Source organism: Etheostoma cragini, chromosome 1, assembly GCF_013103735.1.
Source record: "Etheostoma cragini isolate CJK2018 chromosome 1, CSU_Ecrag_1.0, whole genome shotgun sequence".
In the NCBI taxonomy this organism is placed as follows: domain Eukaryota; kingdom Metazoa; phylum Chordata; class Actinopteri; order Perciformes; family Percidae; genus Etheostoma; species Etheostoma cragini.
In genome coordinates this window covers 23,560,276-23,578,107 of record NC_048407.1, presented here as the reverse complement: position 1 = coordinate 23,578,107, position 17,832 = coordinate 23,560,276, and the positions used below count along the sequence as shown (strand labels likewise).

Sequence of the window (17,832 nt, the reverse complement as noted above, 5' to 3'; positions counted from 1 at the left end):
GAGCATCAGTATGGGGAAGAAAAGTGATTTGAGTGACTTTGAACGTGGCATGATTGTTCTATCTATGCCAGATAGAACAATCTATGCCACGAAGAATTGAGGCAGTTCTGAAGGCAAAAGGGGGTCCAACCCGTTACTAGCATGGGGTACCTAATAAAGTGGCCGGTGAGTGTATATATATGATTCTGATAAGTGAATATTTAAGAAATAAAAACGGCCTGTCAACATTGTTATGAGTGTTGGCGTTACATAGTTCGTCCACCAGAGGGCAGTCTATAGTTTCCCTGTTGGCAGCACAGATGTTTTGTTTTGTTAATGTGTTTTTGTTCAAAGGACATTTTATTTATCAAAACGTCAGTACATTTTGATGTTCTTCTGTTCTGCTGTGACAATAAAACAAAAGTATTATATTATTTTAGTGAGAACTCATAAATAACTACAAATAACTAATGTTACGTGTTTCTGGATTTTGTATTTAAATATAAATCGGCATATTTCGGATTTTTAATAACCAAATATTTATATTGTATCATTTGGGCTCTCGTTGATAGTGAACACAATTGCTTGACAACTTAGCGCTTCCTCATGCTGCAAAGCCAATTCCAGCACATAATCTTTCTTTGCCAGCACAGCTACTGCCTTGTATTGCAAAGTAAATGTAAGTGAATGTAAACCTGAGCATTTAAGAAGCAAGCTTCCTGAAGGGGCACTACTGCCATCTAGTGTTGCATCTATGCTTTGATAGTAAAGCAGCCTGCACAGAACTGAATCGGTCAGTACACTACACTGCACTGCAGGCATCCACAGCAGAGCTGCACATTAACAGACGAGTTTAGTCTAGATTAGTGACTGGCATGTAAAGCCCTGCTGCCTGTGTGAGTGAGAGACAGAGACGGCAGCCAGCTGTGCTGCATCCATAGCCATCCTAGAAGCCTTGCTGGGTTGTTAATGGTTATTTAGAGGAGGATTTATTGACACCTGAGGGGACTCTTACTATGTGACAAATATCCTTATGACTTTATCATCAACTTGATAAGTACATGCACATATACAAACTTGCACACAAAATATGGCCTTAAGGGAACAATTTCCTATGAAAAGAAGAGTATGTTTTACATTTGTGTGCCGTCTAAACACATTATCAGAAAACATTAGAATATTCTATGTAAGTCAGATCTTTTCTTTGGTATTCAACTTCATAGAATCAAACCCTACAACATTCAAGGTATCAAGTAGAAAATTCAAAAGTAAAAAATATAAGCTAAAACATGCAATAATCTAGTAATATCCAGTCAATGCAGTGTATTAAATCATTTTAAAAGCTATTCTAAAAATACCTGAACCAGAGTAAAGAGAATAAACCAGGCAAAATAGGATCAGATATGGTTTGCGATATTTTTTGAGATAAAAGCGTTGATGAGGCCAGTTTTGTGATATGCTGATTGAAATGCAGAAAAACAACACAAATACAGGCACTACACAGCTCCAATAGGAGCCAAGTGAATGTCAAAGATTCATCATTGGCGCCCTCATAATTGCCATCACAGCCAGTACTTAAATGTTTGGTCTTATCAATACCGGTATTTAACTGAAGGGAGAGACCTCATCCAGAATGGTCATGGACAACAGCTGTCTGATTTACATCTTTTCCAAATAAGAACATGAACATGAAATCATATGCTAATAATTTTATCTCATATGTCATTCAGAAAACCAATCTTATCCACATAGGGCTTAAATTATGTGATTTTTTGCCCTGTAGGTTTGAGACATTAGCATTTACAAGTAACAGATGCACCGTCTAAGATCAGTGGAATAATGTGCATCCACAGGGAGCCTTTCATCCAAATGTCTACTAGGAACAAACACACTGTTCAACACTGAGAGTTCTACACTACCTGGAAAAGTACATCAACTTTCATGAAATATGTTCCACTAAGCCAAACAACCCCGACAAAAATGAAATGTTCATCCTTGTGTGGTCCAACATAAAACGTTCTGTAAAGATGTGCGGTCCTCACAAGTAAGGTTAAAAATGATACATGCAGATGTTTTGCTTGATGTTTTGCTTGATGAATACTAAGCGTTTTGCCAACACCAAGATGTTTTGAGACACCTGGGCATCTTAACTGCAGGGAGGGAGAGAAAACTAGAGGGGGATGGAGAACAGAGGGGAGGAGGAATGAGAAGCAGATGCAAGCAAAATAATCTACATCAGGAATGAGGCAGGGAGTGAGCCGATGCGGGTGGAACAAAAAAAAAAATCTATCTGAACAATGAGGAATGAGAAGATGGTATAAGAGAAAAGTGAGGAAAAACAGGGAGAATGAAAAGAGAAGGAAAGCATATGGGAAGAAAAACTGGGGAAAGAGGGACAGAAGACAGATGTCAGAAGTAGCAGATGGGAGGATAAATTGTGAGGGGGGAACGAGGGAAAGGAGGAGGAGTGCTGACTCGCCTTTTGAACGGTTTCCCTCCTCTCATCTGCTCAGCTCCTCTTTCTGTCGGCTCTTCTAACTGCATCTTAAGCAGTAATCTGTATGCTTCCTATACCAGTGCATCCATACACTCTTATCAGTGTGAGAGAGAGTGAGAGGGAACCAAAAAGGGGCGAGAAGATGGGTTGTGTACTCATACACACTGCAATGTGAGGCAATGTGCAAATTTTAATAAAAAAATATATATAAACAAATACGCTCAAGTGTGTAAAAATGCATCAAGAAGCGTGAAGCGAATTGTAGACATGACATCAATGAAAAGATGAGAGAGGGTATGAATTGTAGCACAAATTCAATTGTTTAAAAAAATAGCAGTTGATCTCAGAGTTTTACAAATTTGCTTCATAAACATCACGGCTGTCCCCTAAACGTCAATGACTAAACTACCAGGCAGGAAGCCCTCGAGTGGACTCCCATTCTGTCAGCTGAAATCACTACACATTTTCTCAGCTGCATCATTGTAAACAAAGCAACGGAGGATGATAGCATGACACAATATAAACTTTTGCTAGTGAAGTTAGCTAAACTACTTTTGCCGCTACACTGCACTGTCATGTGACTGGCCGGCTGTCGCTGTAATTTTACAAACTGTTGTGCATACGTTTTTCGTACCATATCAAACAAATACAGTGTGTGTGTGTGTGTGTGTGTGTGTGTGTGTGTGTGGAGTGGAGTGTGGGTTTGCTGCGAGCAAGTGCGCTGCAATGTAACAAATAAAAAATGATATATATGTCTGATAACTGTAGGTGAGGTGTATTAAATATAGGTCAGTGTGTACATTACTAGCTAGCCACGGCAAACGTCAAATGAATAACGTGCTGAAAACAAGTCAGTTTTGGCGTTCACACAATGGAGAAAATCTCCGTGCATTTATCTGCGCATTGTTCTCAGAAACTAATAAAAGTTGCATCCCACCCCACTGTTCTAAAATCAACATTACAGATGACATAGTTTCAGTGATTGGTTGGAAAGGCAGTGTCTGTGATCTGTGAGGTTTGCCTCATCTGCTGTTGCCTTGTTTGGCACTTATTGTCGTGTGAGTGAGTGCAGCTTTGCTCTAACAGGCATTATTACATCCAGCTGAAATTAGAACAAAACTCTTGAGTCTACCGCCTGTCAATACTTCTTATGTTCTTTGAAATAATGAAGACCCTTTGGAAATTGGTTTATCCAACTTTCAATCAAAAATGTTCTCGCTATAAATAAGACCAAAGTGCTAGATGTTGTCTTTGTTGTTTGCACTGCAGTGTGTGTGTGTGTGTGTGTGTGTGTGTGTGTGTGTGTGTGTGTATGTGTGTATGTGTCCAAAGAGACAGTGAGTGAGAGATTGGTGTCAAGTATAAATACTTCATCTGACAGAGATAATGTTGTCTTGCTCCCACGGGTCCTCCCTTCTCACCTGACTTAGGGCTCGGATATATTGGACATGCTCAGAGACTGTTACACCATGTTTTTTAATTAATTAATTAGCAAGCAATGCAGAAGTGTTTCAAATATTGCTTTACGCCTTTTGAAATGGTAACGAACTGTACTCCAACTATAAGAAATTATTTGTATTCCTCTATTATCTCTTATCACCCCCTCCTCGCTCTCTGAGTCTAAGAACTTCTGATAATAGTTGTTTGTTTGTTGACCTCCAATGATTTGAATCCTCCTGAGGGGTGTGTGTGTTCTCCAATCAGTTATTACTTACATGCGGCCCTCAAGGCCTGTAATTATCTTCAGCTTTGAAGCCCCCCACCTGCTCATCACACACACACACACACACACACACACACACACACACACACACAGTTCTTTGAGTGAGATACAGGCACACAAATTAATGCACACACACAGATCCACACACATTCTTCAAAACTCCGTCACGCTGTGAGAGTAATTCTGCTTTAGAGGAAACAAGAAAACACACTTCACATCTCTGAGACCAATCTCCGCCTGGGGCTGTGTGCGTGCATGCGTGCGTGCGTGTCCGTCCAACGTTCTACAACTGTTTTTGTGACACCAATACAACTTACAAATCTCTCATTGATATCGAATCAATACAAGATGTGCAAAAGAAATTGTGACACAGGGGTTGATGATTGTCGGCCACAAGGCAAACAGATGTAGTCACGACACTTATTCAATATCTCAAAAACATGATCATACTCTGCACAACATGGCCTCCGTCTTATTTCCAACACACATACAACTCCCTCCATTTACCCCAAGCACATGGAGAAATAATGGAATTTAGTGGAGGCAAAACACTTACATTTATTATTGATTTCTCTATTTACAATTATTCTATCTTGACAGGGTGAATGTGTTTTTTGAGATATTGAATATGTGTCAAGTTATATTGCTTGTAGCCAGCAGTCTAAAAACTGTGTGTGTGAGGTATTTTATTTTAGGGGCCAAAGTGGTAGACCAACCGACAGACTGAACTCGCAAAAAAGCCATCCCTTGAGCCATGGCTATAAATGACTTAAAAACTATTACTAACAATCACATAAGTAAAGGAAACTCAACAACAACTTGTTTTTTGTGGGGTGGAATTATCAGTTGAAACAACAGAAATCTTCACTTTAATTGTGTGGGAGTTGGTTTTATAAACCATATAATCTTATCACTGGCTCTATGACGACTAGGATTTTTAGTAATAGTGGGGAAATATTCAATGTTGGAAGTATGTGAAAGATTTTTAGTTTACAAATTTGAAGTTTTACCTTTGTACAATTATTATTCAAGAGTGTGAGAGACACAGATACATCAACGTCACTCTAGTTTTGATACTGGCAGTTTTAAACAATTGGCAGTCTGTATCGGGAATAAAATCAAATTACAAAGAATAAACAATACTGCCCTGCTGAGATTTCATGTAGCAGCAATTCTCCCCATTAACATCCCTGCTGGGCATTTGTTAGCTTTTCTTTACCCATACACAATTACTAAGCTTACATTTCAATGATATGTGCACACAGCAGTAGAGGGTGAAGCATTTCTCAGGGGAACTTGGACAGTTGAGGATACATTATTAATAACTGTTTCATTATCAGTGGATGTTGTTCAAGGTTAAATGAAAGAAGCACTGACTTGGAATGATATGCAAGTACACATCCACACGCTATTGGCTATTTGTTTCTCTTTGTTACAGTAAATGCGTCTGTCTCTCTCTGTTTTTTTATTGTTAAGACATTTTCCATGATATTCACCATTACTCTCATGTCGCATCAAACATCCATCCTCCTTACTTTCTTGTTTCTCTCCTGTCTTTTTAAAGAACAGATCACGTGGCGTCTATTTGACAAACTTACCGAATTTTACCTTCATGTGGAAATCAAATTTGAACAAAAGTTACATGTTTATATTCTGCCAGAAGCCATCTGCATTTACTGCTCTCATTAATAATCTTCCATTTGCTATCAGGGCTTGTGTACATACTGTAAGTAGCACAGAGTAATTTACCCTTCATTCACCTTGCAGTTTGTGCAACAGAAACCAGCAAATACTCTGTCATACTGTAATTCTCCTTACCAGCCTCATTAAATTCACATACATCTTTTTAGCTTGATTAAAGTGGGTTTGGCTACAGTAGAGAAAGCAGCAGTGCTGCTAATAAGAATCCAGCTGGACAAATATCACGCGCAAATGAGATAACATCAAGGCAGAAAAGGGCTACACTGTATGTCTACAACATTCTCATATATCCATATAGCCACTCATCTCAATAGCAGGAGTGGGCAATAATAAATATACATAACCCCGGTTTTATTTCATTTTAAGTTCAATTGTAAATTAGTAAACTTTCTTAAAAATCAATTCGGAAACTGTTTATAGATAATATATTTTAAAAAAAGTTTACACATAAACGTCTGGGTAATTCTACAAAACAAATAGTTACTTCATCACAATGATATTATATTTGAAACATGTAAAAAAAAAAAAAATACTGTCAGAATTAAATACTGGTCACTAATTTTCAAAATTGATACTACCAGATATATTAGAGAGATTAAAACAGTAGCATGGTGTAAACAGTATGGCAAAACTACAGAAACATTTACATCCTCATACAGTTGGCATACATGGCCAAATTACCTGCTGTAGGGCCCCATTAACCCTGTGTTAGGAATATGCACCATTTAACTACAATATTCAGAGAAATAATACAATTCTTGAAACTAGATTATGACACTTAAAAACAAGGCTTCAACATAATAAAGCACATCACTTGATCAGTGCAAAGTTCCATATACCCAAACAATGTAACAAATAATCATACATCCAAAACCCAACAGCCACACAGTTAGCCACACTGAACTTAGTCTTTGCCTTGCATCCAGAATTTGTACAAAGAATAACTTAATAGAGGAGCAATTGTTTTCCGAGCAATGATCTTCACATTAAAACCTATGATATTCAGTTTTACTAAGAGCTACTTTCTACTACAATACGCCAGTCACCCACATACCTGTATATGAAACTGCTCACAGTAAGGTCTCTAGGTTGTCATTATTAATCATATTTATAAATATTATTAATATTAATATTACTGTATGATTTGTTTAATTACCTTCTTTCTACCTATGAGTCCACAAAAGAGCATTGGCGCCATCTAGTGGCCAGTTACAGAACTTAGTCGTGTCAACCACTGTTGCTCGCAGTTAGAAACCATAACTTCATAAATTCCTTAGCTGCACGTTAACACCAACACCTAGGCTATATAACAGACTGTTTATATACTGAGTATGGCAGCCTGCACAAACATACCAAACGACATGAGTCTACTTTCTCTACATCGGACATGAGCCAGAAACATGTGTTTATTCACCACACTACCTTCAAAACACCTACTCTCTAGCCTACGCAGAATATTGAACTACCGAGCAGACTTTACTTTTGAACGCAGTATGCTAGTATCGCAGCCTGTCACAACCATGGATGTATAATAAAATACGGTCTTACCGTGTGAAGCAGTGGTGGCAGACATCTCTGGCCAGTTTGTTGGACACACAGCACGCTAGCGGCTCGGCAGAGTACACCAGCTCTCCTCTCTTGATCCTGGTTGTCGTCCGTAGACCGTTACCTTTTCCCGGGCTGACAAAACGCTCCAGCATCGGTGCCATCGTATGTTTTCGGTTGCCCAATCGATATTTTAAGAGAACGGTTTTCCCTCCACGTGAACCGAGGAGTGTTTACATCCGTGTTTGACGCACACGGTGCGTCATGGCGTCGCTAAAACGTGCACACCATGGCCATCCATACATAAAAATGTCGTATTGTTTCTTCTTATTACAGGGAAAGTACGTCTATAGATAAGTATAATAAGATAAATTAGATAAGATAGGTCCCCATCGCCCCTGTTAAATGCACTTAGAATAAAACCTGTAACTCATAAACTTTTTACCCCTCTAAAAAAACAAAATTGGTGTCAAGATTAACTAATCTAGTTTAAATATATTGTGTAAAAGTAAACCTGAAACGTGGACACAATTGTTCAGATATTCCATTTTGGACGGAAATGGAAATAAAGGCCTATTATAAGGAAAACTCGTCACTGTAACCCCTCTTAAAAGTTTTTCTGATATATTATTTATTTTAATGCAGTAAAGGTCCCATGACATGGTGCTCTTTGGATGCTTTTATATAGACCCTAGTGATCCCCTAATATCCTATCTGAAGTGGGTGTGGTCTTGACCAACTGACACTTTGCTCGTTATGACCTCATAAGGAGGAATATTCCAGATCAACCCATCTGAGATTTCATTTTCTCAAAGGCAGAGTAGGATGCCCAGGGCTCGGACATTTCTAGCCACTGGGGGACCGTAGACAGGCTGGGTGTACGTATATATTACTGTTAAAAAACCTCATAAAGTGAAATGTTCAAGCCATGCAACCTTTAATTATGTGAAAATTGTACATCATTATTACCAATTATTTTGTGATGATCTAGTATAGATTTTTAAGTAAAATTTGCATAATTTAATCAAACTCAATCATCAGATGTGTATGGCTTGTGAAAAATGGGTCCAATATTTTCCTTTTGTGACTAAGGGCGGGAAAGAAAACTTTTCAAAGACAACTCTGTTTATTTTATTCTGTTTATTTTGCTATTTTATATTCTCATTTGAAGATATTTCTGCCAGTGCATGAAGGGAATTTAAAGAATGGTAGTCCTCATCCCCAGCATCATTAGCCGTCCTAGTCAGACAAAACACAACACAACCATCAATGGTGTGATACAAACTGTAAAAAAATAACAAAACAAAAACAGCGTATATGTTAGACAGTCTCCAGCTGCCGCCATAACATCTATGGTTGATGTCTAATGAGCTTGGTATACTTTTAACGTAAGATGTCTCAAAACCTTTCTCTTATTTAGCTGACTTATTTTTACAAGTCTAAGAGAAATGCAGGAAACCCCCACAATCTCTACAAAGGAACTAGGTAAAAAAAGGAAACTGCAAAAACATCCAGAGATCATCTAGAATATCACCTTTTCCTGTCTTGATTTATTTCCTCAGTTTCGCTCAGTTCCTTTAAGGACAGTTGGTTGACCATTGCAACGCCAATACAGTCTCCCAAAACATTAACAACAGTGTTGCAGCGGTCTCTAGAAGACAAAAATCACACTTTGAAAGCAGAACATACACTCACTTAACACTGTGTATTGTAAGATATGTTAAATCATACTTCAATTTTGGCTCCTCACAACTGAAAAGCAGTAAACACAGCTACTGTAGAGCAGTCCCCAAAACTACTCATTAGAGATCCATTTTTGTACATTTGTGATTTTCAACTACAGGTTAAACTTACAGCAGCCATTCTCCAACCACCAAGATGCAAGCGTCCTTTGCAGGTAAGCCAACCGCGGTCAAAACAAAGAGGGACGTTGCTGCTCCTGCCGCTGGGATCCCTGCTGCTCCTACGCTGGCGACTGCTGATGTCATTCTGCAGAGCAAACAGACAGACTCTTCAGTGAATGACTAGATGGAAGACACAGCACAATGAAACTGGGCCACATAGGCTACTTTTGAAGTCTTACATGTTCTATATTATGTCATCTTAGTCAATGTTAATATTTCCATTTTTTCTATTTGTTTCTTATTTTCTACAGAACAGAGAGAGTGGCAATAACTGTGACTTACCCGATGGTTATTATATTGCTCATGTCCAGATGGATATCATTGAGTTGGGCAATGAAAACCGCTGCGACTACTTCATAGAGGGCAGTTCCGTCCATGTTGACATTAGCCCCAAGGGGCAGCATGAAGCGAGTGATCCTGGGGTCAAACATGTTTCTCTCCTCGCAGCATTGTATAGAAAGTGGCAGTGTGGCAGAGCTTGGAGACAGAATGCATGCATACTTAGCTTTTAGCTTTAATGCTAAATATAAAAAAGTAAGCACTGGTGAGGAACACACAGAACTAACATCAGACAACTGAGAACCAAGCCCTCAAATATCCTCTTACCTGGACGCCATGAAAGCTGCAGACTTTAAGGCTGGAAAAAAACCCTTAAAGACTAACCAGGGGTTGCGTCTCGCACCCAGAAGACAGATTGTTGGTAGAACTATTAATCCATGGATTAGGAGCCTGAAACACACATTGAATATGGATATTGATGAAATTAAACTAGTAGGAGACCTAAAGTCCAAACTGGTATTTATTTGATATTTTATCTGTTCAATAGAAATGAATGTATGTTTTATTGCTCCCGCTGCTTTTCCTTTAACAGAGGTAGAAATAATTTAAAACATGATGTCATATAGTGTTAGCCCCTGCACTAACAGACCTGTAAATCCTTTTGGAAGTGACAGTGGTTTTTAAATCTGTTTAGACTGCACCTCTACCCTTTGGTTGACATTCGAATCAAGGATTGTGTGTATGAATAGCAGTCGGCAGATGAGGCCAAGACTTTGCAAGAGAATATACTTGCTGGACTCATCCAATGTTTCTTGACTGATATCAGATACACTCATTTGTCCCTATGTGTGCCTTTAGAGTCACTATACCAGTACAAGGGTCGTAACAGGTTGCTAAATGTACAAACAAATTGGTATTTTGATACCAGTGCTAAATGAGGAAAGGAGAACATACCCAACAACAACCACAGCCATGAACTTTGCTAGTTTGAAGACAATATTCCAGTTCTGAGAATCAACAACATAACTTGTGACCATGAACAGAACTCCTAATGGCAAGTACCTGGAGAAAAAGCAACAGAAAGGAGTGGAATACTTCAAAAACTACTTAAACATTTGGGACAGTTGTCTGATTACCATAACAACACAAAATAAAAACTAAAACCTTGCATAACTATCTGAAAATTATTAAAAACACAAGCTATGTTTAATAAAATCCAAATATATTGGATTTTTTTTTTTTTGTATGACAAGTTTTCTGTTTTAATCGACAACACTGCAAGTAGAAAAGACTCAATATTGAGTATACAGTAGGCTGCATAAACACTGCATGATATTTACTCTATTTAAGTAATTACATTAATGATTAACATATGGAATTCTCTTATTCCACATTTTAGTTTATATAAATTATGTTGTTTCACTTTACCACAATATCAAGTTAACCACATATTTCGTGCTCTCATTGAGGATCCTAAAGATGTTCAGGATTATTTTGCCTCTTTCTCCCATGCTCTTGAGGGTCAGTCCAAAAACAAAGGAGCATACAATCAGGCCAAGTGTGTTGGCTCCATTGACATAGCGACCCACAACTTGCGTTGTACTGGCATTCTGAAACAAGATGGGGAAACTCAATCACGTTTTCTGAGACCAACTTCATGTATTATCAATTACCACGGCACTTCAAAAAAAGAGAGTCATCATATTGATAAGGCGAAAGGTTTTACCGTTGGCAGGCTAGAATTTGTAACAAATAATTGATCTTCAAACTCCAGAACTTTAGTCTTGTACTATGAAGATAAGATAATGTGCTCACATAAATATTACATTGTCTCATTCATGGAAAGCGAGGACATGGGTGGTATGTAATATATCTGAATGAAAAACACACCTGTTGGAAGCCAGCCTGAATCAGATTCTCAGGCATCATGTTTCTATATAAAGAATAGTCAAACACTACCATCAATCATCATGAAATTGCATAGTGAAAATATTAGTCAGCTTGTATATTACATGTTGACAAACCATACAAAACATTCAACCCAAGCTCAGATGTCATTTCCCTTTCCTCTCACCTCAATAGATCCAACAAGTCATAGACTATGTATAACCTTTCCTCATCTTCTGGGTCATCGTTGTGTATAATAAAAGGTGCCCCCGGTTTGACCAGCAGTACCAATATTAATCCTACAACACATATTAAAGGTTGGACATCAGCGGCAAAAAGGGCATACCAAAGCTGTTACTTAACTGAGAATTAGTAAAAACTATAGTTGAAATAGTGCTTTACAAAATGAAGTCACAATGTTCTTTACTGCTAGGAAAAAGAAAAAATGACCAAACCGGTGCATTATTAGAAGGTTAATTTTTTTCCAATTAGAATAGGGGCACCATTGTAAATGCAACCCGTTATTTTGATTTAATTTCCTTTTTATCTAAACATTTGTGTGATTTTCACTTTTGTGAAAATCACTTAAATAAAAAAGAAATGGTCCTCTTAGAAATGAGGACATGATAGATGTTGTGCGTGAAATGCTTTGACATCTGCTGCTGATGGTTATGGCTACTTAATACTTAAAAATATTGTATAGTATCTAGTAATTGTACCATAAAATGTCCAAGAATAACAACAGTATAAATTAAATGCGTTGGCCCACCTATCTAGAGCTCGGGGAGACTGTGATGAGCCCTATTTCAACAAAGGGTTGCGTGTTCCTTTAAGATTTATGGTTGCTCTATGGCTTTTGTAACCAGTAGCAGTAGTAGTAGTATTTTTGAAATACTTGACTACAACATAAGAGGGATTTTAGGCAATTAAAAGTTACTTTGCATTATGTTATGTTCAATAATAATGTAAAGAAAAGGGTATAACGAAAATACACTTCTAGGTAATACTGTTGTCTTACCTATAGTCACAGATAGAAGAGTTGTCAAGACAAAGTACAGTGTTGCACGCACAGCTATTTTTCTGGAGGTGTCCGCACTCATACTAGAAACTCCTAAAAATAAATATATAATAAAGATACAATTCAAAACAAAGGTTAGAGGACCAACAAAGTCATATACGAGTACATTTAATACATACATCGATGCAATATAATGGAATGGTAGGGACATAACAATTACACAGTTGAAAAGTAACATTACAAAAATAAAAGGTGAGTTTTGCGGTGCTGTATAAAACTTCCATGAGGAGCATTTAAACATGCTATTGCCAAATTGTGAGACATAGGTGTCAGACATTTGAATAATTATCCAGACACTCACCACCTGTTTGAAATGTATAAATGGTAAAACTGTATGAAAAAAAAAATCCTTTTCAGGGACTACTTTCTAGGAAAGAAATATGTCCTGTGGCTACATGCCAAAATAATATGGCTTTTAACATGAAACATGCTTTGCAAACAATTTAGGAGGTAGGGAATGTATTTAACATAATTGCTAGACCTAACAAGGTGCCTTTAATGTCTGTAATGTCTTTAGTACATACATAATTCACGATGGGCTTACAACTGACAAATCACCTGTGTGGCCCTTTTACACGCCCTGCATATAACATGGATAACCTGATGGAACTGCTAACAGAGTAAGAAATGCACCTGTAGCTTACCTATTATCATACTGGTCACAATTAGAGGAACAGTCGTAAACTGAAGGACACGCATGAGTAATTCCCCTGGAAAGATGATGTACAGTTTGTCAACTTGTGGAAGATGCAAGGTCTTGATAACCATGCCTAGTGCAATCCCTGTGGGAAAGACATACAATAATTAGAACAAATACAAGGTTTAAAATGCATGAGAATAGGAATGGAATAGAACCAACACAAAATCGGAACTTTAAACCCCATTTTCACAAAAATGATACTTGCATGAACAAGTCTTGAGCTCAGATTTAAAGGTGAGCGCAGATAAACTTCCCCTTAAGCAGATGTATGTGAAACAAAGTGGATGTAACGCTACATCATTCAACATTTAAGCAATAAGTAACAGTGAGCTTAAAGCATAGGCTACTTTGGCAAGAAAGTGAGCTTTCAAACACATATACCACATTAATTATTTAGTTACAATTTCAATAGACTGCATTGAGTGTTGCTCGGGTGTGTAAAAGGTGTCTCTTTGGTGTTCTTCAGTTTGGGGATTTTAGTTTAAATAGTTGAAGTAATCTGAGGCACTGAGTGATAAGGGTTGTAATTAAAAAGTTTTTAATACCTCTTGACTATTAAGTTATAATTGCCTACGAGTTTTAGCCATTGATGCAAGCATTGATGAAGGCATGAACAAATGAAATGTTTAGACGGTGAGCTGCAGGCCCTGACCAATGAAAAAATATTGTTCTTAAGTAAAAAATACCAATACTTTAATGAAATATTACTCAAGTACAAGTAAATAATTAGGTAAAAGTGGTTCTTTTAATAATGTACTTTAAGTAAAAGTTACTCAGTTACGTTACAACAAAAAAACTGTAAAACTGGGCGGTAGTGAAAATGGGACAAGGGGTCATAAATCCAAAACTATTTTGCAGCCTAGATGCTGACCTAGATTCTTCACTGTAGTGGTTCTGGGCGCAATATTTTTTCTTTTTGCTTTCGTTTTTCGTTAGTCTAAGTTTTACCTATTTACTCAGTAACGGATGGGATTTGTAACGTAGCAAAATACAATACTTCACTCAAAACGTAATCAAGTATATTTGAAATTATCGTTATTAAAAACTACTTGACAAAATACAAAATACACAACAAAACAACTCAATACAGTAACTGTTACTTTTCACCTCTGCTGAAAAGCATGTTGTTAGGACTTAAGAGACTCTTGAGTGCCTTAGACTCATTCAACCTTTCCATGATTTCAAATCTTTGTTTTCATGCAATTGTAGTTTCTGACGACTTATAGATTTGGATTGGGTTCTGTCATGGAAAGTTGGGTTGGCACCGGCATCTGTGTTGCTTTACCCATACAGAGGGTTAATGATTTACAGCATAGTGGAGTGGTCTTTGAAGAGAATATGCTGCGTGGAGAGCGGTGATTGGTGGCTGGGTAGATTCAAGGGACTTTATGTTAGTTTAGGTGCCCCTTCTATATGCTTTGACCTTTACTCTCCCAACTCATAACTTTTAACGTTCTATATTATCTAACATTTTACCTAAACATATCCTATATAAACTATATTTGATGTAGGGAGAGGCATAGTGTTTGTCGAGTTAGGTCACTCTCCAAGCTTCTGCAGACCTAGTAAATTGATGCTGAATTGTTTGATTTAATAAACTTTTAGAAACAAAAGAACAGTGCCAAGCGGATTCCTTACCAACACATCATTACAGCATTGTTGTTTGAACACCACACCATTAACTATCTAACATAGGCTATTCCATTTGAGCAGGAATAGAGACAATACCCCACCTTCCATTGCCAATAAATTACTGCTAGGCTGTGCTCAACAAAAATGATAAATCAGTCACATTAAAATGTTTTGTGTTCAGGGCGTGTAGCACAAAATTCTGGGCCCTCTAGAAAGGCATTTTCTATGGGCCCCTCCCCACATCCACAGCTATTTATTCTAGCATCTTTTTGGGCCCTGGTTACTCAGTCGCCCCCCCAGTCTGCCGACCGCTCTTTATATTATTTGGGATGTGGAAAATTTCACCTGAATCCTACAGCAAAGATGTGAATGGACTAACTTTAGACACAATGTATGCTTTGCCCAAGAAACATAATGTGGCTTAATTTCCCAGGCAACATGCCAGCAGCACACTGTCCTATGCAGTCTTGGAGTCAAGGAACAGTGTCTGGGTATCACAGGACAGTAGACAGGACAGTGTCTGACTGTCCCTGGACACTACTCCGGACACTAGGCCTACCCTGCAGTGCCCTGCTATGCCATGAACTACTTCCTATTTGTGGTCATTGTTCCATTATCTTTATTGTGACTATTATTGCCATTTTACATCACAACCCCAACCGGCAGCATCAGACACCGCCTACCAAGAGCCTGGGTTTCTTCGTAAATGGAGTTTTTACTCACTACTGTCACACTAAATGCTTGCTCTTTGGGGCATTAGTGGAATCGTTGAGTCTTTGGTAACTATGGAATGTGGTCTAGACCTACTCTATCTGGAAGTGTCCTGAGATACCTCTTGTTATGATTTGATGCTGTAAATAAAATAAAATCAAACAACTAACAGGACAGGATAGTTTTTGCTGTCATTGTTTTTCTTGTTCTCCTGTCCTACACAGCCAATGACAACAGATCTGGTGAGCAAAAGTGGGCTATAAGTTACTGTCTATGGTCGCTACCCAGGAACTTTAGCCGTAGGGACAACAACGCTGATTAGTTACAAAATGGCAACAGGTGTGTCAACTGCAGCGGCTGTGTATGAAGGAAACAAGTTTAGGAGAGGAACGTCAACATAAATAGTTCCAAACAAGTCACATTTAGCTTGTCTCGCTTCACCATCAACGGAAATGTTCAGTTTAATGTGAATTACGTTAGCCGATAGCCCGTTAGCTCACTTAACAACTCCACAGCTAATGTTGTGTCAACCCACAGTGATTTAAACAGCAGCTGGGTGATTGAACGTGTCCTCCTAGCTAGCGATAGCAGGGCAGCATCCCATCACAGCCCGACTCGGCTACTACCACGACGTAATGGGATATAAAATGCGTGCTCCCTCTACATCAGCTATCCTTTGCGTGTTTTGTCATTAAAATATTTTTTTATAACTTACCCAAGGCAACGGCTACAAGACTTAAAAATAGCAACATATTCTGGACAAGGTATTTCCAGCATCTACTCTTCCTACTGCAACAGTTGGTGGTAGTTGGGTTCACTGTCGGATCCTCTTGAGTTTCCTCCATATTCGTGCAGTTAACAAAATGTGATTAGCTATATCTATCGAAACACTTGCTGAAGTAGACCTTTATGAGTTAATAATCATAGAAACTAACGTAAGGCCTCAATGTATAACTAACCACCAGGTTACACCTACTGTTTTGGTTCAAAACCAAATTTAAACAATAGAACGTTCAGACAAATATAAGGAGGTTGTGTACATTTAAACTTACCCAAGTAGTCAGCTGTAGGTTACATTCCAAATTTGAGGTAACAAAGGCCTACTTGTACATTCCTTGAGTTTTCCCATGAAGGCTACCATTACTGACAGCTTTAGTCAGGCCCCTTAAACTTTTTAAATCATACATTTACCCTTCATGTCATGTGACAGTACATCTCAAAAGTTTTCCCCTGGTTGACTGACATAAGTCCTCTGACATAAGTAAATGAAATGAGGTGCTTTACACCATATTGAGTCAAGAATCCTCTCTCCTCCTCAAAGTGCTGAGCTGGGCATGAGGACATACTGTACCTAGACAAGCACTGTGTCTGTTGATTGCTTTCAGGATTTCCAAATAAAGTTCAACATTTGTCATCATGGTTGATCAAAATGTCAGGCTTACAACTTAATTAATTTATGAGGAAAAGATAATGAAATATATTTAAAATGGTTACAGTTTATTCACATATTTGTGTTTACATACATGCTGCTTTTACATATAGGCCTATACTTTTTTTTGTTTTTTACATCAGCAGTTATAGTATCAAGAATCTACCCCTCTCTCTATCATTTACCTCAGTCTAAGCTCTGCTAGTCTGATATGGTTTGTTCAGCCTCATGTGAAAGAGAAAAAATTAAAAGGTTGATGTTATGGTGTGGAGAACATAAAAATCCTGCTTTAAAGTTATCTGTCTCCATCCAGCTGTTTCTTGTCATTAACAGGGATCCTTACCACAACATGTGAACCCAGTTCCCGTTACAATAAGGGGAAATTCAGGTGCTGCTTTTCAGAATAGAACACATTTGTGATAAAAGGTCACTGCAACATTTTCCATTTTAAGTCCCAAGACACATCTATTCTCCCAGATCAGACCCAAGCTAAGGTTTGTCACCTTACAGTCAATGATCCTTCTTGTTAAAAGCTTTTTTTCATATAGTGGGACCATAGGCTGTAATTCTTTCTTTTTTATCAATAATGCATATTTTCCCGCATTGAGTTGCACTAAAACCACGAATCATACAACTTTTACTATGTCAATGGAAGCAGTCGATTTCCATTTTAGCCGCATTTGAATCTTTTCATCAAACTGGTCTTTGACATTCCAACAAAGCAATTCCCAAACTCACAACAGCCTCTCAACACAACACCTGACTTT

The 17,832-nt window shown here is 38.0% G+C and overlaps 2 protein-coding genes across 3 annotated transcripts in view; both read right to left on the bottom strand.

The window, feature by feature from the left end:
- The window catches only part of smyd3 (SET and MYND domain containing 3), a 67,864-nt gene extending 60,149 nt beyond the window's left edge, over positions 1–7,715 (bottom strand). The window contains exon 1 of the mRNA XM_034877008.1: positions 7,449–7,715. Within this exon, the coding sequence (XP_034732899.1) occupies positions 7,449–7,609 (161 nt within the window). The 5' untranslated portion in view covers positions 7,610–7,715. The remainder of the gene's footprint in view (positions 1–7,448) is intronic.
- Positions 7,716–8,583: 868 nt separating this feature from the next.
- Positions 8,584–16,631, bottom strand: LOC117943874 (excitatory amino acid transporter 3-like). 2 transcript variants are annotated; one of them, XM_034870287.1, is made up of 13 exons: positions 16,352–16,631; positions 13,238–13,375; positions 12,534–12,626; positions 11,703–11,814; positions 11,519–11,561; positions 11,355–11,417; positions 11,057–11,238; positions 10,583–10,690; positions 9,956–10,078; positions 9,632–9,826; positions 9,300–9,434; positions 8,980–9,096; positions 8,584–8,684 (listed from the first exon to the last, which is right to left on the bottom strand). In XM_034870287.1, exons 1-13 carry the CDS (start codon positions 16,479–16,481, stop codon positions 8,594–8,596), a joined length of 1,530 nt encoding a protein of 509 aa, XP_034726178.1. In that variant the 5' UTR covers positions 16,482–16,631; the 3' UTR covers positions 8,584–8,593. The 2 variants fall into 2 exon arrangements, with proteins under 2 accessions (XP_034726178.1, XP_034726188.1); XM_034870297.1 differs by having other exon boundaries at positions 9,632–9,766.
- Positions 16,632–17,832: the final 1,201 nt, after the last annotated feature.

Bases quoted from the DNA above. Each gene is read 5' to 3' on its own strand.
- LOC117943874 (XM_034870287.1), bottom strand. From the start codon at position 16,481: ATGGAGGAAACTCAAGAGGATCCGACAGTGAACCCAACTACCACCAAC. The intron at 9,827-9,955 runs GTAAGAGGATAT...TCTGTCTCCAAG, and splicing joins GCAGCTTTCATGGCGTCCAG to CTCTGCCACACTGCCACTTT. The intron at 9,435-9,631 runs GTAAGTCACAGT...TTTGCTCTGCAG, and splicing joins AGCAATATAATAACCATCGG to AATGACATCAGCAGTCGCCA.